This window comes from Uloborus diversus, chromosome 9, assembly GCF_026930045.1.
Source record: "Uloborus diversus isolate 005 chromosome 9, Udiv.v.3.1, whole genome shotgun sequence".
Classification (NCBI taxonomy): domain Eukaryota; kingdom Metazoa; phylum Arthropoda; class Arachnida; order Araneae; family Uloboridae; genus Uloborus; species Uloborus diversus.
In genome coordinates, this window is record NC_072739.1 from 27,279,842 (window position 1) to 27,301,956 (window position 22,115).

General features: G+C 31.4%; 1 protein-coding gene across 1 annotated transcript; it reads left to right on the plus strand.

The window, feature by feature from the left end:
- The first annotated feature begins 8,802 nt into the window (after nucleotides 1-8,802).
- Nucleotides 8,803-20,290, plus strand: LOC129229414 (40S ribosomal protein S16). The gene is made up of 5 exons (XM_054863718.1): nucleotides 8,803-8,983; nucleotides 9,145-9,246; nucleotides 10,649-10,745; nucleotides 17,301-17,348; nucleotides 20,106-20,290. Exons 1-5 carry the CDS (start codon nucleotides 8,930-8,932, stop codon nucleotides 20,249-20,251), a joined length of 447 nt encoding a protein of 148 aa, XP_054719693.1. The 5' UTR covers nucleotides 8,803-8,929; the 3' UTR covers nucleotides 20,252-20,290.
- The last annotated feature ends 1,825 nt before the right edge of the window (nucleotides 20,291-22,115 follow it).

Genomic DNA, 22,115 nt, shown 5'->3' on the forward strand with positions numbered 1-22,115 from the left:
GTTCAACTTTTTTGATTTACTTGTTTAAATGGACATAACTATATTTGTTTCTCAAAAGTTGTTTTAGAATGTAGTTTGTTAGAATTGACAGTAGTGCTGATTTGGAGTTTAAGGGTACATAAGTTGTGTTATTGTTGTTTAATATAAACTCTAAATGCAAAATAGAGTAATTTAGTTCTTAAAATGCTGTAGTAGAATTCAAAAAAAAAAGGAAAAAAAAATTCAGCTTTAGAACCAAATTTAAATTTAATAGTGAATTATAATTTGACTTTTTTTCCAAATGTATTTAACTTTTCAGAACTTTTTTCATGAAGGAAAACTCAAACCAAGAGGGGGGGGGTGGAGGTTTCATTTTGTTTCATCAAATATAATTGTTATTTGTTAGAGCCAGTATATTTCAATCCAGTGTTTATCTTGATTTTGGAAGATAAAGGTGGTATAAAAAAGGAAGGACATCTAGGATGGAGTTCGAACATTGAAATCAGGGAGTTGATAATAAATTTGTGCAAGACGAAAGTGTAAATTTACCCACAATCGGGATTTTTTTCAATTTTTACAGCTTTTCTTAAAATTTTGGAGATCATATCACAAGGTACATAGGGTAGGTGAGGGTAAGGCCCCGCAGTTTATAGTTTATGTAACATTGTGGTTAATAAAGAGAAGAATTTCTCACTATTTCAAATTAAAACCGTAGAATGGTTTATTAGCTATTGCCTCTCCTAATTCTAGCTCAGTCTGATCATTAATTACGGAGAAATTTACAAATGAACCGAAAAAAAAAATTGCGGGGTTTTACCCCACAAAGTGTGGTAAAGAACCGCAATGCGGATCCTTACCCCAGTCAAGGTAATTATGGATAAAAAAGGATGACTGCATAAAAAACACCTAATAATAACTCTTTATAACATTCTTTATTGAGATTTAGATTTTTTTAGTTGTATTTCCATATCTGTATTTATAAGTTGTCGAATAAAGTGAAAAGTCTCATTATGATTCTTTTCTTTTTTTCTATTTTTGAATTTATTGGCTTTTTGGCCTGTTTTCTTTTTTTTCTTCTCTCTCTCTCTTTTTTTTTTTTTTTTTGTGAAAGTTAAACTTATAGGTCGTTTTGACTCCATATCATGCTCTTTTCTGTTTTGGTAATATTTCTCTTTTCCTTTAGGAGCAACGTGTAGGGGAAGTTTGTTTGGTGTCCCTCTAAACACCAATTTCATCCATGTTAAATATTTGGTTGGAGCTGAACTTTTATTTTTTTGACGGGGATTCCAAATTGTCAAAGTATTGTGAGAGCTAAGCCCTATTTGAAACCCATGGCTCTAGCTACGCTGGTTTTGCTTAGAACTCGCAGAGACAGCCTATTTCTCTTCATGAACTCACTTGCAAAATCCCTACCAGCAAGTTGGGATTGAACACAAAATTGATGATTTATTTTCCTTTCCTATCCATATTTATAAAGAAGAAACCTTAGAGATTTTAGAGTAAGACCAAAAAATCTCCGACGGAGAGTAATACAAAAAAATTACCAATTCTTTTTTTCTTGCTCTAAAAGGTAAAGTAAAAGTTGATCTAAATCTTCCAAGTTTCTCGACTACCTGCTTTTTTTTTTAACAATCCCCAGATTTTAATCATAATCAAATTAAAATTTGTGAGCAAATACGAATATTTTTTTTAAAAATAAAAACAATTCCCCAAACACATTCTAAAAAAAAAATAATAATAAAATAGTGAAAACTGTCAATTTCGGGTCAAGTAGGGCAAATCCCCACACTTTTGGAGCTGCGGGGATTTACCCCAAAACTCCTGCAGTGATTTACCCCATTTAGCCACTTTCTGGAAAAACGGGCCATGTTATTTTTTAAAAAGCCTGCCGAAGAAATTATTTTAACTCGAAAGTAAAGCTTAAATTCAGCAGTACCATCAAGGAATTTGCTGATTCTTTCTCTCAAATCCAGCAGTTTGTACCACTTAAATAATGTTACAGAAAAGTTACATGTAAGTAGTAGAAAACTGACTTTCCTCATTTTCTCACCTCGAGAGTGACTGACCGGGTCAAACTTCGATGGAACAATTAGTTTCAATAAGACAAAACTATCACCCGATGGTCAACTTTTTACTCGATTGAGGTCAGTCAAAAAACTCGGTGCTGGTTTTTACCCCCACCTACCCTACTTTTCTTTTTACCCTCTAGAACTTACATCATGAGCAAAATACTTTATTAAAAAGAAAACAAAACTATTTTTTGTTTCATCAGCTATTTAATTTATTTTAGCAAATATTATTATTTGTGCAACATATTGTGTTCAAAATAATAAGTTAATGAAATTTTTCCAAATAAAATGCATGTTAACATTTTTTGACAAATAGTCGTATTAGAATTTTTCTCACATGTATGAGTTCTTGGGTCATTCATTGTGTAAGGGTTAATTTAAGATACCAAAATATGTAAAAGATTGCATTGAGAAATAAAACTTCCACACATGTTAATAACACTAATTTATTTTAATTATTTTTGTACAATAAAGATATTAAGGACACATAAGTTGTCCAGAAGTTTGTAAATAACACATTACTTATTTAAAGGTGAATTGCTTACACTTTAATTATTTCAGACTATTTGAAACATACAGCAAAAACAGCTTTAACCATTATGTAGGTGTTCATTTTCATTTGGAACGGGAGATTTATATAAGAAAATTTAATTTATCTTTAGGGGGGAATGTTAGGTTTTGAAATTGTTTTTATATTTTCAACTTAATTAGAATTTGTTCTTTTTGTAGAATTTCTCTCTGAATTTCAAAGAAAAATAAAATTAAAAAATGCAAAATAAACAACTTTCTTTAATATTTTAGTATCTGTGAATCAGGGTTGGCAAGGTTTTCGACCCTACGGTAAAAACCCTGTTTTTACTATCCTGTCCAAAACTATATTTTTAGAGAAATTGTATTTTGTGAAAAAAACATCAAAAACAGAATAAAATGTATCAAAGTAATATTTTTATTGAACATTCAGCTTATTTGCGCAGCTGATTTTAATCAAGTTACATAAGTTGAATTCTTGATTAAAATTTCAATTTGTATGAATGAGTTTTTTTTATTTTATAATTGGGATCTCAAAGTTTCCTATGTATATGCATGTGTGCAAATGAAAGCAGGGTTGGCAAGGTTTTTACCGTCCTGTTCAAAACCCTTGGGTCTGAAACTGTCCGAAAGTATCCAAAACTATTTTTTGAGAAACTATTATTTTGTGAAAAAAAATAATCATTTGTATGCATGAGTGTTTTTTTTTCCCATAAACAAAATTTTTGCATGTGTAAAAAATAAAGTGTTCAAAATACAGTGCAATAATTTAGAATTTTTTGTATTTAGAGAATGTATTATATTAAAAATATGGACTAAAAAAAGAATATCACAAGTTTTAAAATATAAGTGTTTAATCATCAATTTCTTGTTCTTTTATCTATGATTTAAAAACTAATTTTTATTAAAACATCCCGGTAAAAACCACATGTCCTGTCTTAAACCCAACCCAGCTGTGAATGCTATCACTATTTCCATAGTTTTGAACGTTTTAAAGAACAAAATACCACTATATCTTTTAAAATTTTGTTATAAGAAATTCTTAGTGTATGATTTTAGGAATAATCATTCAACTTACAGTACCTGAGTGTTTAAAGTTAAATTATATTTTCATATAGAGAAACAATCAGAAGCTAAAAAAATAACCATTACGATATAAATCATCAAAAGAAAATAATTTTAATATGCAATAATATTTATTATCATAGATTTTTTTTTATCAATAGTAATTTTAATATTTCTAAAGTAGAAGGAATGCAACAGGTTTGTGGGCTCTTTCAGAATTTTTCAAGATTGAAACATTAAAAACACCTGTTGCGTTTAATTTTGACGGCCTTACTTCAATGTACATTAGGTTTAAGTGAAAGTTCTTTAGCCTGATATAATTTAATAAGAGAAAAAATTTGATTATAAAGAATAAATAATTGATAAATGTTTCTATTATGTCATGCAGGAAATAGGGAAGTCTCCAGCATACCTGGAAGCCGTGAAATTATTTTAGAAAACAAGGAAGCTGATCACATAGTTTTAACATTAATTCAACTAAATTTTTTAACTAATTTTCAGTCATCGGACTGAAAGGTTAATAATCTATTATTTACAAAAAATGGTTGAATTTAAAAATAGTGTTGGAAATTTTCAGAACTAAATATAAACTTAGAAAAACAAATACATGAATTGGACTATTGTGAAATATATGTCTGCAAAAATTGAAAATATTTAACTGAATGGAACTTGTTGCCTATTTCACTAATATAGATGAAAATGGTCATAAATTTAATCAATCTACATTTGTGATCAATTGTTTTGACCCCAGTAGCAGAAACTTTCTAGCCAGTCTGCGACACTGTTTTGGGCATTTGAAAATAATCTGCAGCATTATCATTGGTTTTATTTTAAGTTTTCCTAAAATACACAAGTTCCTTGAAAGGTCAAGATTCAAATATGTTCCAACTGTCCAGTGGTCTAGTGGCCACGAAAAACTTAGTAGCTCTCACCGTCACCAAGTTTTAAAGTATAAAAAGGGTGGGGGGGGGGGTTACTACTTTCATAAAAATAAATAGAGCTTTGCATATTAGGAAAAACAATTATTCAATTCATATTTATTTAAATGTGGAAAATTCAATTTAACCCGCGAGAACTCGCATCGGGCCTCTCATGCCCGGTCATTACAAAAACTACGATGCCAAAAATCACCCCTTCAACGGAAATGAATGAGGTCCACAGTAGCTGCGTTCGAGGTGACCTACATACTGACCACATGCTTTTCAGGAATGTACATTCCCTCTTTTCACCAGAAAATTCCGGTTCGGGCCTCAGAGGCCCGGAGCGAGCGCTCACGCTTTTCATTTCAGATTGTGAATGTAAAGGAAGAGGTTGTGAAATGCATCGCTATTTAAGCTACAAAGATGAAATGAAGAGGTTGCAGACCTTGTTGGTTGAGGTTTCAACTGATGAGAACTCCATTAATGAAGATGATGAAGAAGATGTTGACACAGAACAGTAAAGCGATCATCAGTAATGCTCAGATGAAGATGTAGATTCATGTATCATAAAACTTTCTTTAACCTTACTGTTTAAAACACATTTTAGAGGCTGTTTATCTATTTATAATTCAGTGTTGAAAACACTTTTTTTCTATTTTGCAAACTTAATTTACTGAAATAATCACTCCGGGCCTACGGAGCCCACCGCGAGCGTTCGTGTGACGAAAAGTACCGCGAGTTCTCCCGGGTTAAAATAGGTTTTTGATTTTTTTTTCTTCAAAAAATAAATAAATAAATAAATTAGTGAATGAGAAGTGAATGGAAACTGCGTATTAGATTGATGTTTTGGTTTATAGCAGAGCTTCCAAAGCAATGACGATCAAATACAATTGAGCAGATAATAATTCATTTTTCATGAAAATAATTAAAAGGAAAAAAAACATGATCTATTGTACATTTTCTGTTACCTTCAATAGTTTGTATTGAAGTAAACTGAGCAAAACTTGATCCAATTCTTTTTTTGGGAACTTAGGCAAGTAATAGTGTCATTTATTTCCATCTTGCGAATGACCAAACATGGCGTCCACGCGAAAAATTCCATGATTATAAATAGATTTTTTTAATTTGGAAAGTAGTAATAGAGAGAGATTCAAAGACCTTGAAATAGTCAGTTTTTAGCACATTAGCTTCTAAATCAATGAATATAGGATAATATTGTAAAGATAAAGTTTTGCATTTTTTTAAGACAATTAAAAATTACCCAAAAAAAGGGCACATTTTGCACAATTTTCAACAGCATGAATTGCAATAAACATCCAATTCCATTTATGAAAACGTAGGCACTTAAAGAGTCTTGCATACCAACATCTTGCCCAAACAGCACAAATCGTCCCAAAATCGTAGAAGTAATGTAACATCAACGTGATCACATGTACCGAAATCCTCTTAAATTCGTAGAGAACTGGTTGATAAAACAGCAAAATGTCCGCCCAGCACAGCGATTTTACGTGAAATCGCTGTAGATATGATATGATTTTCAACATTTTTGGGAGCAATTATCAACGTTTTTTGGATGCTTACAAAATATCAACGATATTTCTATGTTGGTTATATTGTGCTCTGGAGGAGTTTTCAACGGATTTTAGAGGTTAAATGGATTTATCTACTAATATTAGATGAACTAACAACCTGTTTCAGAGGATTTATCAACGATTTTCTCATGTGTTTGTGTCACGAAATATCTACATAAATTGCATCTTGGTAAATTAATTACCAATAATTTATCGACTGTTTGCACCCTTTTTGAAAGTTTTAAAAACTTTTTTACCCTCAAACTTTTTAAAACAGTAATATACTTAAGATTTTTTAAAAAATCATTTGAATAAAATTCAAATTTGGAATATAACTCAATAAAATAATTAAGAAAGACAAGAAAAATGAAATCATTTTTAAATTAATTTCAAATATAAATAAATATGTATATTTTTATTTAAATAATTTAAGAAAAAATGGCTAATGTTAACTATTTTAAGCGTTTTAAAAAGTAATTTTAAAGATTTAAGACTTCCAAGAAACATGTCAGTAATCTATGAATCATTGATAACCTATTTTGTATTCATATTTAAGTAGACAATAAACCATTTCTTTTGTATGCACAATTCACAAATTTTATTCCAGCAATAATCTGAACAAAAAAACAAAATAATAGTAATAATAATAACAATAACAATAATAATATGAGAATTTTTAATTCAAAGCTATCTCTACGTCGTTCTTGACGATCAGAACATTGTTTCTTGAATTTAGAAAACATAATTTAAAAAAACTTAAAAAGCAGGCAATTACTTACTTCACGTTAATACAAGAAATCGCTAATTCATTTACACACTCACACTCGCAACAATACACAACCCGACAACTGACCACGTGGAAACAGTCAGTAAATAGCCATTTTTCTAAACTGAAATTGTTGCGCATGAGCAGATTAAACAGTTTTCAGACATGTAAAAACTCGTCAAAATGATTACAATAATTAGAGATACGCTGTATACTATAAATGTAAACTTTCAAACATATTTTGGATTTATTTTGAAACCTGTGCCAATTTCGTACTTTTGTCAACCATATTTGGAAAAGCCCAACTACGTGAGGAAATCTACATCGCGTCGATATCCGTTTGTGATATGTCATGAGTTTTGCACCAGTTCAACGATATAACAACGAATGTTGGAAGATCTGTGCTGTCTGGGTGGGAATGACCAAACATGACGACTACGCCAAAAATTAAGATCTTAATTTCTGAATTTGTTGCTAAAAAATAAATTAAAATTAAAAATCCTCTTGAGACTACACTTAAGTTGGAAAGTTTTTAGCACTTTTGCGTCCAAGGCAATGAGGATAAGGTGAAATTTTAAATACAAAATTTTTCATTTCTCAAGAAAACTATTTTAAAAAATCAAAAAAAAAAAAAAAAAAAAAAAGATTTTCTGCCCATTTTCAGTCATTTTTATTAGTTTGCAGTTCATCATTTATTGAAACATCCCATTCTACTTTGTTTTGGAAAATGTAGTCACTGTCAAAAGCTCAATAATTCTCGTAGTCGTAGTTGGTTATTTTTCCTCCGACTCCGCAGCCTTGGTATGAACCATAAAAAATTTTTAACGTCTGAAGGTCTCTCATAGGCAATTGTTTTAAAGTGATACCTAGTTTTAATTACCTACATTTTAAAGACATTTCTTGACAGATATTGAAAAAAGTTCACTATCCCTGCTCTTGGCCTTTTCTCTCTCAGAAAAATTTTCAACATTGAGGCCTTAAAAATGCAATTGTAGGTCACATTTGGCGAAATTTGAGTATGAATAAAAATCTACAAAAGTGAAGTCATGCAGCTCTTCACCAAAGTTTTCGAAATTGACCTCCTAAAACGCGACTTTAGCTTTGTTTATTAACGATATTCGAAAAAGAGGGCATGACGTTCGGTATTTGCTCCTCAAATCTTTTTCAAAGTAGACGCCAACTTTATGCTATCTTTAGAAAGGAAGGGTTTAGAACTTTCTCGTGAAAATTTTTTGTAAGGTGATATTAAGAAATGGGGCCTCAGTTTCGAAATTTATCAAAAAATTAAAACCAAAAAACGTATTTTTAGGTTATGGTTTGAGATGTAAGATGGGAGGGAGGGATGTAGGGGGACTTCAACTACAAATTTTTCAATATTGAAGACCTGCTTTCTACGGAAATTTTTCAACAGTGTGTCTTTAAAAAAAAGACTTTATAGAGAGCCAAAGAATCTCCAAATCAGTTTTCCAAACGAAGAAAAGGGGACATTTCTAAAACATTGCTTTAGATTGGAAGGAATCAAAAGAAGGGTAAATCGAAAAATGTCCCTATAATCTCTTTTGCCAGTCCTTTGCCTGCACAAAGAGAATGAAATAACAACGAGGGCAAAGAAGGGAACCGTACCCGCGGCTTGGCAAGGTTATTAAAGCTGTTAAACTTCAACAATTTTGAGATTGAGGACATGTCCTTACTTTTGCACTAAAAAAAGGATTGTCTCGAGGTTGACCCAAACCAACCAAAACTATTAGCTGTATATTTTTTAAAAATTAAACTTGAAGAATGCATACATATAGGGCTCTTTATTTTTCTTTTAAACTAATGAAAATGCCTCCGTCCATGACGCGGGTATCGCAGGAGGCCATGCATACATTTATCCTTAACGTGCGGCCATGTGGCAACTCAACTTTTCTCCGCTTATTTCCACGCCGCTGTCTTCGATGGAAATGTGAATTTGTGAGTGTACTATATTGTAGGAATAATATCATCTGACCAAATTTGCACAGAAATATAATTTAAAAATTATTAAGAAAAATGGAGGGAGCACAAAAAGAAACAGTTAATTCTGTACAAGTGTTCGGCAGAAAAGTGAGTTGTTGGTTTGTCTAGTTTTAATGTCAATGTTATTTTATAACTAAGCCTAAATGTTTTTACAAATCTATTTCCAAGAAGTTTCTTTATATTCTGGTCTGCTATATAGCTCATTATCTATTGTGTTTTCATGTTTTGTTTTCTCTAATTTCAAATAGAAAACTGCCACTGCTGTTGCATATTGTAAGCGAGGAAATGGTTTGATGAAAGTAAACGGCCGACCTCTAGATCTTTTGGAACCTCAAGTACTAAAATATAAGGTATGATTTTATCGTCCGTTTTATTAGTTGCTTCTATCCCCCCCCCCCCATTTCATCGGCAGTTAATGCAAAGTAGAAGTTCGGTTGTAAAGTTTGTTTAAACTTAATTTAATTCAGATAGGTAATATTGAATATTTCATGTAATATTGCCTGCAAAGGTTTGATCTTTCAGTTTCATCTTTCAACTAATTGATGTTTGTAATAAAGCAGTCAACTTAAACTGCTGAGGAATGGGTAATTAATTTATCTTGACTTAATTTCAGTTTGCTGCTTTTTTTAATGGAATATATCATTTTCTAGTTTTCTTATATTGATTATTCACAATATGAACATGTTTTTTAAGTAAAATTTGTAAACTGGTAAAGTTGACAAGATTTAAAAAATATTTGAAGGCTAAAGCTTAACATAACAGGCAATATTTTTCGGATAAGCCCATACATGTGAATACTTTTTGTCACCACTTGTTCAGTTTCATAAGCAACTAAAATGGTCCCAAATTCATTTCTTTCATGAAACTTATTTATATTTTCATAAGTTCATATCATATACAGTAAAATCTCTCTAATAGAGAGGTGTCCGCAGAACGGGTTTAATAATGTTATTTGCATTGGAACTGGGGAATTAAAGATTGTCCGCATAAGAGGGGTGTCCGTTAGGAGGGGTTTTACTGTATCTGCTGAGATAAACAGTTTAATTTGTTCGCGAAAGCATTTACATTTGATTACAAAAATTTAGTCTTGATTTTTTCAGCCGGAATTTTTTTCGGAAAACTTCTCAACGAGTTATGTTTATTTTTTGCCAGTGGTGATAAAAATGAAGAAAAAAACTTTTTTACAATTTTATGAAGTATTAAGAAGAAAACTCCTCTCCAAATTAAAAAAAAAAAAAAACGCATTTATAAAATATTCATGATACTGCAATTACCCCACTATCTAAAATTAGTTTTTTTTTTGTCTAATTTTAATGCAACAGCACAACTGGTTCAGCATCTTGCTGTGGCTTTAAATTTTACATTTTGCGGAATAGGGATCAAAATGGTTCCAAGGAAAAAAATACAAAAACCATGTTGAGATTAAACCCACACTCTGTTTATTTGCTAAGAGCAGCGAGAAATATCTTCTACAATGATGATTTACTTATGATATTTGATGAATTTTTCATGAAGTTATGGCATTGTCACTGAAAAAAAAAAAACCCTTTGAGAAATAAAATATCTGATGCTAGTGCTGTAATGAATGCATCTCATTCAACCCCCACTTTTTCCAATGACTCAACCACTGGTAAACATTTAATGTTTATTCTTGCAGTTAATATTCTGAGTTCCTATGGTATAAGATAATTCAAAATTTCGTATGTGTATTTTTGAATCGTTAAAAATGATCAATAATTTTTTTCCTAACAGCTTTTGGAACCAATTCTCCTGCTCGGAAAGGAAAAGTTTGCCGGAGTCGACATCAGAGTTCGAGTAAAAGGAGGCGGTCATGTAGCACAGATCTATGGTAAATTTTCATTTCCCTTATCAAATATCACGTCATAGCTGCCAACTTTCCTGATTTGTTTGGGAGATTCACAAATGTGGATACCTTCTCTTAAACTCCCAAATGAAATAAGTAGTTGCTAAATTCTCATCAAAACAATTTCTTTATAGAGAGATTTCGGTAACTGTAATTGCAGAATAAATCCCTACAACCAAAACAGACCAGTCACAAAACTGATTAACCAAAACGGATCTTTCAGAAAATACTGATCAACCAAAGTGTATGTTTTCAAATTATGTATTTCAAAAGCATATTTGTAATCAAAATAACAAATTTAAGAAGGCCTTTTTTTATTTTCAAAACTTAGTTTTTTGCTTAAACTTTAGTCATTACATTTAACAATCTCAGTTTTACACAAGTCTTAAATTTTCTTTCATGTTGGCAGCTTTGTCATCCTTTTTATGGAATGTACTCTTGTCTATCCATTATTGCTGTAAATGTATATTGCTCTGTTTATGTTACGTAAAAATGCAGGGCCCACGCTAGGAATTTCCAATTGCTAGCCAACCAATTAGCAAAATCTGAAGTCCTGGCCAAAGATATTATTTAACCAATCTTAATTTTGAATGTTTTAATTGTTTGTAGAAACTTTTAATCAAAGGACAAAGTACAGTGAAACTATCACTTGAGGTGCACTACTTCAGTATTCAACCTATAGAGGTTGAATTATATAAGATCTAATTCCTTGCTTGAAAATAGCGATTAACTTAGACAGGTGGTCAACTTACAAGGGTGATCATCTTTACAGGTTTTACTGTATTTATATGAAACATACCATGCAAGTGCTTATGTTTTTCGTATGCTGCATACATTTAAGTTTAATGAACCAAATTGCAGCTTGAAATATTGTCACTATTAAAACTGCATGTGACTGAAAACTGTAGTACAGTCAACCCAGGATGTAACAATCCCCTGGTTGTTGCAAACCTTTTGAATGGTTCCAACACAACCCCTTTGTTAACATTTTCAAATACCTCTAATGATTATCACTAGCTAGGTAATCAGTTGCAGCAATGCAAAAATTCTAGCTTTTCATAGCCTTTTGCCCCGCCTATGTTGCTTACCAATTTTTCACATCGGCTTCTTATGCGATAGTTACTCCTCTTCACCAGAACACCCTGGTCCAAACCATTTTTTTTTTCACCCATTGTTCCTATGACTATATTGTGAACTTCATGCTGATTATTCGTAAATAAGCGAGTGAAAAGCTATTTCTGCAGGCAATTAAGTAAAATTTGTGGCAGTGGTTGCTGCACCGACCATTGGAGCGGGATTCGGCATCCGACCTAGAAACTTGCGGATGCGCAAATCTGACACTTTCAACCATAGACTAATAATAAGAGTAGACCGAGCTTTCTCATTCTTGCTGATGAAGAAAATTGGTTCAGAGATGTATCATGTGACTAGTGGAAGGGCTTGGCGAACATTTTGGCAGCATTATCTATAGTTTGGCACTCGACATGTATTTTAAGACAATGTGGTTTCATTAAAAAAAAACTTCCAGGTGCAGAGATTGAACTGTTTTTCTTTTAGTTATGCATTATTTTGACATTAGTAATAGTTTTTGATCAGTTTTCGGTAACTTTTATTTCATTTGGAGCTGTCAGCGTTGGCGTGAACGAAATGGCGTAAACGTTTTGCGTTGACGCACAAATGTACTAATCGGTATCTTAAATTGAAACTGTAGGTAAAAATCTTACCGTTTGCCGATTCCTCTTGGTCGCTTGCATCTTTTATTGCTTAGAGAGTTATTGAAATTGACTAAAGAAAATGCACAATACTATCTAAACAAAAAACTCACTATATTAACAAAATATTTACAACTTAGAATAACAAATTTACAAATCGGACTCCATAAAAGATCATTCTTCCGTGTTCCATCAATTCTATTTATTTTATTTCGCGCTGGCGTTGATCGTCTGCTACGATTAACGCCCGCTGTTGCTAGGATATCCACCAGTCACATGGTTTGGTTTATGAGCAGCAAAAGGGTTGCCATAGCTCAGTCTACTCTTATTATTAGTCTATGCGAAAATCTGACACTTTCAACGGATTGACACGCCTCCATCGCTTCACGCGGCGGTACCGACCACTTCCGACCGTCGTCCGTGCGTGCTTGGTTTGTGTAAAAATGGCTACCGTCATGGAACGCGGTGCGAGTTTCAAATCGTACATTGAATTCGAAAACTGTTTGAAAGAGTTCAAAATAAAGTTATTCAGATTTTTTCATCGCTGATTGCAGAACTTTGGAAGCAGCTAGAAAGCGCTATCCAAATCGTGTTGCTCATGCTTTTAACTATGCATTTTTTAATATTACATTCCTGTACTTAAAAGGGCTCCGACCAACTGGTTGGAGAACAGAGCCGTACCGGTAAATTAATGGATTACTTTCATGTTATGAATAAATTCCATGTGTATTCTTATTGAAAGAGATCCTACAGTTCCGACTTTTATTTTAATTTCATAAATTTTTAATCTTAGTGACTTGTTTTTAGAAAATTTTCATTAGCATTGTGTAAATAGAATTTGTATCTGCTAGCTATATTTAAAAGCCAGATTCTGATACTGTTACTATTTATGTTAAAAAGCCAGAAGAAACTTTTTTTTTGTAATACAGAAAGTGTTTATAGAAAAATTGCTGGAATTATGTAAAAATTTGTAGTTAAATTTTTATTCAATTTTATGAAATTACATGTGTTCCACACAGATTTGTCTCCGTCTGCATTCCGTAAATATTTCTGTCTTGTAGGAAAATAGTTATTTTAATACCGTAAAATCCCGAGAGTAACCCCCCTATTGATTATAGCCCCCCCCATTTTTGTGGAAAGTGAAATCAGCTTAAAATCCTGAATAACCCCCCCCCCCCCCTTTACCTGAAAATTTTCCAATCACTTGGATACTTGGAAAGCATTTACAAAGGTTAAGTTTCTCCCTGTGTGTGCAGTTTTACTTTTCTAAAAAAAAAGAATGTAAACACAATGATTTAAACAAAAAAGAAAAAAATGGTCCACACAATTTATTCTTTCCAAAATGTCTAGACTCCTTTTGATGCAAGGGCACCTGATTTATTTTTGTTCATATGTATTACAAAAGAAATTTATAGAATTGTACTGCTTTTTATTCATTTTGGAAGGAGCATTTTTGTTCTGACTTGTGAAACTGAACGATCTTCAACGCGGCGCCATTTTGAAAACGTGATGAAATTTTGGAAACGTGTTACTTTAAAAGTAGTGCAAAACTTAAAAATAACCTTTTTAAAAGAAGTAATGTAATTGAGCGAGTTTAGGATCATCAGAAATGTAAATTTTACTAAATCCAGTAAGAGGTGTTTGCGTTCGCGAACTTTGTAAAGCTCAGTTTTCGAATTTACGATCTTCATAACGAATTTGCGGCCGTGATTGATTTTTGCTTCTATTCTGAAACAAGAACATTAAGGTTTTGCTTCTTTTACTGTAACCTTATTACATTCAGTACGTAATGAATTTTCAAGCGATAAATTATAGGGGTTTTGCCAAGTTAAGGTGCAAAATCCTTTCTTTCAAAAAAAAAAAAAAAAAATGGTGCCCTCATGCAATTTATTACTACTAGAAAATTGACAGGTTTTTATTAATTTCTCTCTCTTCATTAATATTAACTCTTATTTATTATTTCTTTTCTGTACTCTAAAATTAATACTACTAAAAACAATTACTTTGGCTAATTTTTCAGAAAAATATCGATTATAACCTCCCCCTTCTGAAATCAACAAGTTTCGTTTTGAAAATAGGGGAGGGGGTACTTTCGGGATTTTGCGGTATACATTTTATTTTAATATTTTGCTTTTGTAATTTTTTAAAATTTAATTATTCTGTTTTTTCTTCCTGTACTTAAAAGGGCTCTAACCTAGTGGTTGGAGAACAGAGCCGTACAGGTATATGAATTGATGACTTTCATGTTATGAATGAATTTTGTGTACATTGTTATGAAAGGAATCATACAGTTTTTGCTAATGTTGATTTAAGTCTGTTTGAGTTTCTTGATTATGTTGCTGAACTACTTGTTATTGCAATCCTTTCATGTATGTTTTCTTTAAAAAAATTTTAAAAATTGTTAGAATCTCTGAAATTGTTAGAAAAGAAACAACATGCACATCTTAATTTTACCCTACATTACATGGTGTTTTTTGGTGCAAACAAAGAGCTGAGCAACCCAAGCATTATAAGACAACCTAATGTCAAGTTTTCCTTAAAGTTTATTACTACTTTGTACGTTTGTTACATATGTACAATAGAATGAAAAAATTAAAGAATAATGTAATATTCTTTATCATGTTTTGCAGCTGTTCAAAATTATTCCTACTCCATATGCCTTTGCACCAAATTTTTATTTGCTTAAGAGGACTTGATACCTTTAGACCAATTTTTTAAAAATGAGTTAAGGATTTTTATTTTGTTAGGATTATACAGTGAAGCACCGCTTATACGTTTCTCTTTTATACGTTTTTATCAAATATACGTTTTTTTTAATTTGGTCCCTGCAGAGTTTAATACATTTTAATGTGTCCTACTTAGTGGTGTAAAATACCCAGGTATTTATTTTTCACGGTAAATACCCAGGGTATATACCCGGGTAAATACCCAAATTGGGTATTTAACTGGGTATTTATTTCAAAAATTTATATTCAACTAACATACTTTTCTGTATGTTTTCCACAATGTATATATATAACCAACCATATACAAAACAAATTTTTGAAACAACTTAGCAATCTAATATGATATTCACATTAAATGTGCTGGATATGCCTAATCAATGTTGATAGCCAAATTTCAGATATAAAAAGCCATTCTACAAAAGTAAAAAGCTTAGCTGGTTACAAAAAAAAAAAGAGCAAACATCAATTTTTTAAAGTCCTAGTCTTTTATAACCCAGTAATGTCTCTGCATGACATCAAAATATGAAGAAATGTCGCTCAATTAGTTGTTACTATTTATTTACCTGTATCTTTTCCAGAAATTTCCTCCAAACTTATTTCAAGTGTTCAGGCATATTCTGCAAATAACGTAGTCCTTAGTTGGCTTATTTCATTCTGATATTTTGACTTTCTCTTTTTATTGTACTTCAAACATATGTACTGAGTATGAGAAAAAATAGAGACGTTACAGCTGTTTTACAATGTCTTAATTTAAAGAACAAAACAATTTAATACTAAAAATAAATGCAGTACAACATAAATGTAAGCATAAAAATACTTGATCATTCCTTTTTCAGTAAAATGTGTTTGAAGATGTTTTATGGTTTGTTTTTTTTTAAAAGAAAATCATCACCTTTTGATACCACCTAAATTTCTTTGGCAAAATGCGCAGTTATTAGGGGATTTACCGTGCCTTTGGATAAATACCCAAAAAAATATTTACCTTCCTACCCTACATCACTAATTGCGTGTATTAAAAATAGTTTGAATAAATTTTCATCATGAAGTATCAAGGAGCAAATGCAAATAAGCAAGGCAACAAAAAGCAGTATTTTGATTTTTTTTTTGCTTATTAATGTGAAAACTATATTTGTCATGTTATCACTTAAACAGCAATAAAATAAATAACATCATAGTCTTAATAACTTCTCAGTTTATTCTTCCAAACATCCCTTATGCTTCCTTTTTTTTTCTCATTTTGGATATGACTAACCTAGATTGTGATTTTGAAATCCTGAAGTTCATCATTGAATTGCTTTCATAATTTCATCAAGTCTTCAATTAAAAATATTATAAACTGTGTAATACATATGCATGTATCAGTTTTACCAATTATTTCATATTTAGATTTAAAAAAAAAATCCATTCACTTTTTGCATTTTTTTTTTTTTTGTAAAATACCCAGTTTTTGGGTATTTACCCAGGCCTTGGGTAAATACCCAAAAAATATTTACGTACCCACTGGGTATTTACCCGATCCACATCACTAGTCCTATAAGTTTTTTCATTTGTACACTTTTTTCTTATCGTCCCTTCAGAATTGTATTAACGGTGCTTCACTGTAGTTCCGTGTTAGGCTTACTACCTGATTGGAATATCTGCCTAGCACCCCAGAGCCCTTGGTCAGGAAGACTGAGATAGGCACAGTAGGCCTTGACCCCCCATGGACTGTTGTGCCACTGGGTTTGGTTTTGTATGACTAGTTTTAAAGAGTGAATTTTTTGCATAAAAACGAATTTTATAGAAGATTGAAAAATAATTAATTTTTTAATTAAAGTTATGGATTTTAACATCCCCCCTTTTTTTAATTATGTATTTTGTTACCAAATTTTTTCTTGCACTCATAGTTATATTTAGCAGGCTTTCACTTTAGGAGTGATGTATGAACAATTACCTTCATTTTGAATCTACTGATGAAAAAATGTTAGGCTTATGTACAGTTAAGTAAAGGATAAATGTTAAGCACCCTCTCCCATACACCTGCATAAATATGCTTGTTTATATTCATTTTAAAAATGCAGTAATAAATAACAAGCCAACTAATGCAATTTTAACTATTTCAGCTATCAGACAAGCTATTTCGAAAGCTCTTGTGGCTTATTACCAGAAATGTAAGTTGTCAGTTATTTATATTCAATCAATCATGAATGCTGTAACTCATTAGATTTTTAATATTCCACTTATATACTACTTAAGGTTACGATGCATTTGGGGTATAAACCAGAAGGAGTGGTGGAGGTGCATACTGCCATGCTGAGCACAGAAGTTCTTTGTTCCATATTTCACCTAAATACAGTGTTTTTATGGTTATATGCCAATATGAAATATTTTTAAAAAAAACTATCTGAATCAATTACATAGAGCTGCACAACTTTGCACAGCAATTCCTCATTGAACTCATTTCATCAATACAAATTTTGTGCTTAGCATGGCAGTATAGTCAATTTTTAATTTTTGTTAATGTATGGGAAAGTTCTAACCTTTGATTATTTTCAGCAAGTTGGGACAAAAAAAAAAAAATTGACATCTCGTTTTTGCTAATGATCCATTTAATTATTTCTTTTATTTTATTATTTTTCCTTCATTGCACATTTTAGCAGGCACAAGTGCGGAATGAGGCTGATCTAGTGATTAAGGCTGGGGGGTGGGGGAAATTAAGAAATCTGTGGAAAAATTTTGCGGAATAAATTTTAAAAATAGTCTTCAGGATTGAATTTTTTTTCAGACAATAATAAAGATTGCACTTAAAATTTGCCCATTTTGAAATTTGATTGTGTCTGCATCTAAAACGCCCTTGTTTCCATTTGCACTGTAGTTCTATCGTTCTATCTGTTTATTATTTTCATAAAATTTTATGTTAAATAGCAGACTTAAAACATCATTTTGCCAAGCCAACTACTCGAAATTTCAATTCAGTTGCATCTGAGTTCAAGCTACTCATAGAAGTTAATTTTTGTCAGTGTTAATCTTAATTAATTGTTAGCATTTGTTAAGATTTTATAACTTAAAATTGGTTCAGGATGATTATAATATTGATCGAATCAGTGTTCGCCTTATATATCATGATATTTTCTATATTTATATTTTAAAGTACTGTATTTTCTGTACTTTAAAATATAAATATAGAAAATATCATGATATATAAGGCGAACACTGATAATATTGTTCATTTATTCTTACGGTTCACACGCCACAGAAAAACCTGGGGGGGGGGACAGGGACATTTGGTTTGAAATCTTTATTTTTATGCTAATTTAATAATTTACTTAATTTCAAAAAATTGTTATTAATTTTAAGCTAAGTTAAAAGTTTAGGCAGTCATGTTATGTTAGGCTGCTTCTATTTTTTAATAGTGTAGCCTAAATCCTTACTAATATTATCAATGCAAAAGTGAGTTAGTTTGTGTATTTGTAATGCTTTCACACCTTAACTACCCAACCAATCATATTTTGTGTACATATTGTCAGGGGTGCAGAATAGTACCTATAATCCTTTCATCCAAAAAAAAAAAAAATTCATATTCTAAAACGTCTTTGTTTTAAAGTATCTGCAGTTTCTGCTCACGGATTTAAAATTTGAATTGCTGATTCGTAGCAGACCATATTTTGGTAAAGCAAAGTAATAAAATAGAGCATGAAGAAATTTTTAGAAAAAGATTTCTGAAAAAGAAATCTGAAGATTTTAAAAACATTTTAAACATAATTCATTCATACATTTAAATTCATCTAACTAACTATCGTCATTGTAAGGGCTATGCCTAAACTTAAAAATTTTGAGTAGAAAAATTGCATTGACTACACATTAACTGAAAATTTTGCTATTTTTGCCCAATTGAATATGCACTGCTTGGCACAACTTTTATGTTTGAGGTAGATTGTGCAATGTCGAGTAATGCAGCTTGCAATAATAAAATTCTAAAGTTTATTCGCTGATAACATTTTTTTGACAACACACGTTGGCCAGTATTTTTGTATATTTGGTAATAAATTTTGATTTTAGCAGGGTTCGTACGCCTCCTGAAAAATTCCTGAAATTTAATTTTTTCTTCTAAGGGCCCTTAAAACTCCTAAATTTTTTTTTTAACCTCCTGATTTTTCTCTTCTCCTGAAAGAAATTTTCAACAACTATCGCTAATTTTAATTCCATGTCATCTTCGTTTAGACAGCCATATTGAATCGCTGGCAACCAATCAAAATTCTCGTATAATACAGATCACCCAGTGCTTTTTGCAAAGACATGGGGTGTGTGTGAACCGACTGACATGTTACTCTGTTCAAACATGCCCATTACGGTTACTGATTGTAACTGCTGCTAGAGAACGAACCAAGAGCATTTTTTGTGTTAACAGCAACAGCTATTAAGCATATTTTCTATATTGCTAATTAGTAGTGCTATTGCTGTTTTGTAGTATATGTAGTACTGATAATATGACGATCTATCTAATATTTTGTGTATTCCAGTTATTTTCAAATATTTTGTATCCAATTTTTAATTTTTTTTGATTGAATAGTGTGTGTGAAAAAAATTACAATAGATTAAAAATTTGATAGCAAAGTAGACTAAATGTTACTGAAACTAATTTTCTTGTAAAAATCGCTCGTGTTATTACTCCTGAAAATTTTGCTTTTGACTCCTGAAAACTCCTGAAATTCATTTTGTCTGGAAGAGGATGAACCTTGTTTAAGACTTAGATTAAATTTAATATGTATTTTCTTCATTTGTGATTATGCTGTATTACTAACATTATCAAATTTCAAAGCTATTTTTATATGGATTGGGGAAATGTTGGCAGTAGAGAGATTTTCTGCACCTGCTTTCAGGTTTCTTTGACCTATCAGTTGTATTTTAATTTTTATCTATTTCAACAGATGTTGATGAAGCTTCCAAGAAAGAAATCAAAGACATTTTGATCCAGTATGATAGGTCGCTGTTAGTTGCTGATCCCAGACGGTGTGAACCCAAAAAGTTCGGTGGTCCAGGTGCTCGTGCGCGCTACCAGAAATCTTATCGATAAATTGTATAATATTCAAAATAAAAACTTGATTACCTTGTTTCAGTATCTAGTTTGTGTTTGTTAATTTTTTTATTCTTTCTCTTTTTCTTTTATATTAAACAGAGGGGTAGAATAAATAGTATAAGGTGTCTACTAATGCTAACTTAAAGGAAATCTTTTCAATGGTTAACAATGTCAGTTTCTTCTAAGAAGGTTGGTAGAAATTAATTTTGCACATGATATCAAAATATTATACAGAAAATCAACGTTTGGGCTTGGTTTTGCATATATTGTTAGGTAGGGGACTCTAAAAACATGCCTTTTACAATTTATGGCGTTTCATGTTTTATCGACCAAAAGAACTAGAGCATTTCATTTTTTTGAAACTTGAAGAAATACTCTTTAACACCTTAAATTAATATACAGTCAAACCTCCATATATCGAACTTCCACATATCAAATTTTTCTATATATCGAAATCCCAACAAATTTCTATGTTCATTACATAAAAAAATTGTTTATATATCGAAAAAGAATCTCTATGTAGATTTTTTTTTTTCGAGACACTCGTATATTTCCACTTTAGACTGTTTCATGAAAAATAAAAGTTAGGGGAGAAAATTATGTTCACTAAAGGTTGCTACGAAACTCATAAGGAATCTTGGGTTGTGTAGCTAGGTCGTTGTTTCGTTCTGGAGTTCTGAAATTCCCTCAAGTTTATTTCAAATATCTTGGTTGTAACCAGTAACATGGTAAAATCAGTTTAGAGCAGTGGTTGGAAGTAGCGCGCTACAAGTAGCGACACTACTGTAGTAGCTACATTTTTTAGTAGTTTGTAGTGTAGCGCACTACTTTTTAAAAAAAGTAGAGTAGCGAGTAGTTCGCTACAAAAAAAAAAAAGTAGTTTGTAGCGATTTCTAAAAACTACTTTTAAGTAAAGTTTCAAAAAAAAAAAAAAAAAAAAAAATGAACGAGGTTTCAAACAATCTGACTGGTGCAAGTCTTACGCGAGTTTAAACTTAAGCATCAATCAGATTCGTAAGACTCTGAAAAATACGAGCTGACATCAGACATATTTTGACGCCATATGTTCTATCTGTTAGACGCCATTAGTTTGTTTGGCATCGAAATTTTCACATTTCCCTAATATTTTCTTTCAGCAGAGCATTGCTCAGAAAGAAAAGAATAAGCGATAACTGTCAAGTAGTACTCCGTTTGTATTTTCTGTCAGCACAGCAGAGAATGTCCCGTGGATGAATATTTTAGATGTCAATGAGATTATTGCTCCAAAATATCCTCCTAATTTGGAAGTTACAGTAAATGTTATAGAAGAGGATGACACTGAACTGCCCTCTCTCTGGCGGGCTAACAATAAATATTACATAGAAATGTATAATAACGGAAATGTTTCCGTTTTGTGCAAAATTTTCCCGTTAAGCAAAAGGTATGAATGTCTTCCACATTTACAGTCAAATCTCAACTTACGCTAGGGATGTGTTACCCACTTAGGTTGAAATTTCGCGTTGAGGAAAAGAGTATCGATACGATTTTGTTTTAATGAACATACCAATTACTTTAGACATTTTTAAACACCCCTCAAACTATTTTAACTCATTTCGTAACTTCTTAAACGTAGAGAACTGAAATTGTTAATTTACAAATTGTCACTCCGCATCTTTTTCATTCTTAAAATGAAGTTGATGAAACATTATTTCACATAAGCGGGCTGTTTTTCTCTCGTTTTAAAAGGAATAATAGAACGTTTCTGACAACTAAAGAAACTTAAAAATTTTCGATATTCTTGAACAAGTGAAAAGTGCGTCGAATATACTAGTACTATTGTAGTGCTGCATTTTATTATTGCCACATACTATACGTACTTTAC

Excerpts from the sequence above, each read along its gene's own strand:
- LOC129229414 (XM_054863718.1), top strand. The coding sequence starts at position 8,930 with ATGGAGGGAGCACAAAAAGAAACAGTTAATTCTGTACAAGTGTTCGGC. Across the intron at positions 9,247-10,648 it reads CTCAAGTACTAAAATATAAG|CTTTTGGAACCAATTCTCCT; the intron begins GTATGATTTTAT and ends TTTTCCTAACAG. Across the intron at positions 10,746-17,300 it reads TCATGTAGCACAGATCTATG|CTATCAGACAAGCTATTTCG; the intron begins GTAAATTTTCAT and ends TAACTATTTCAG.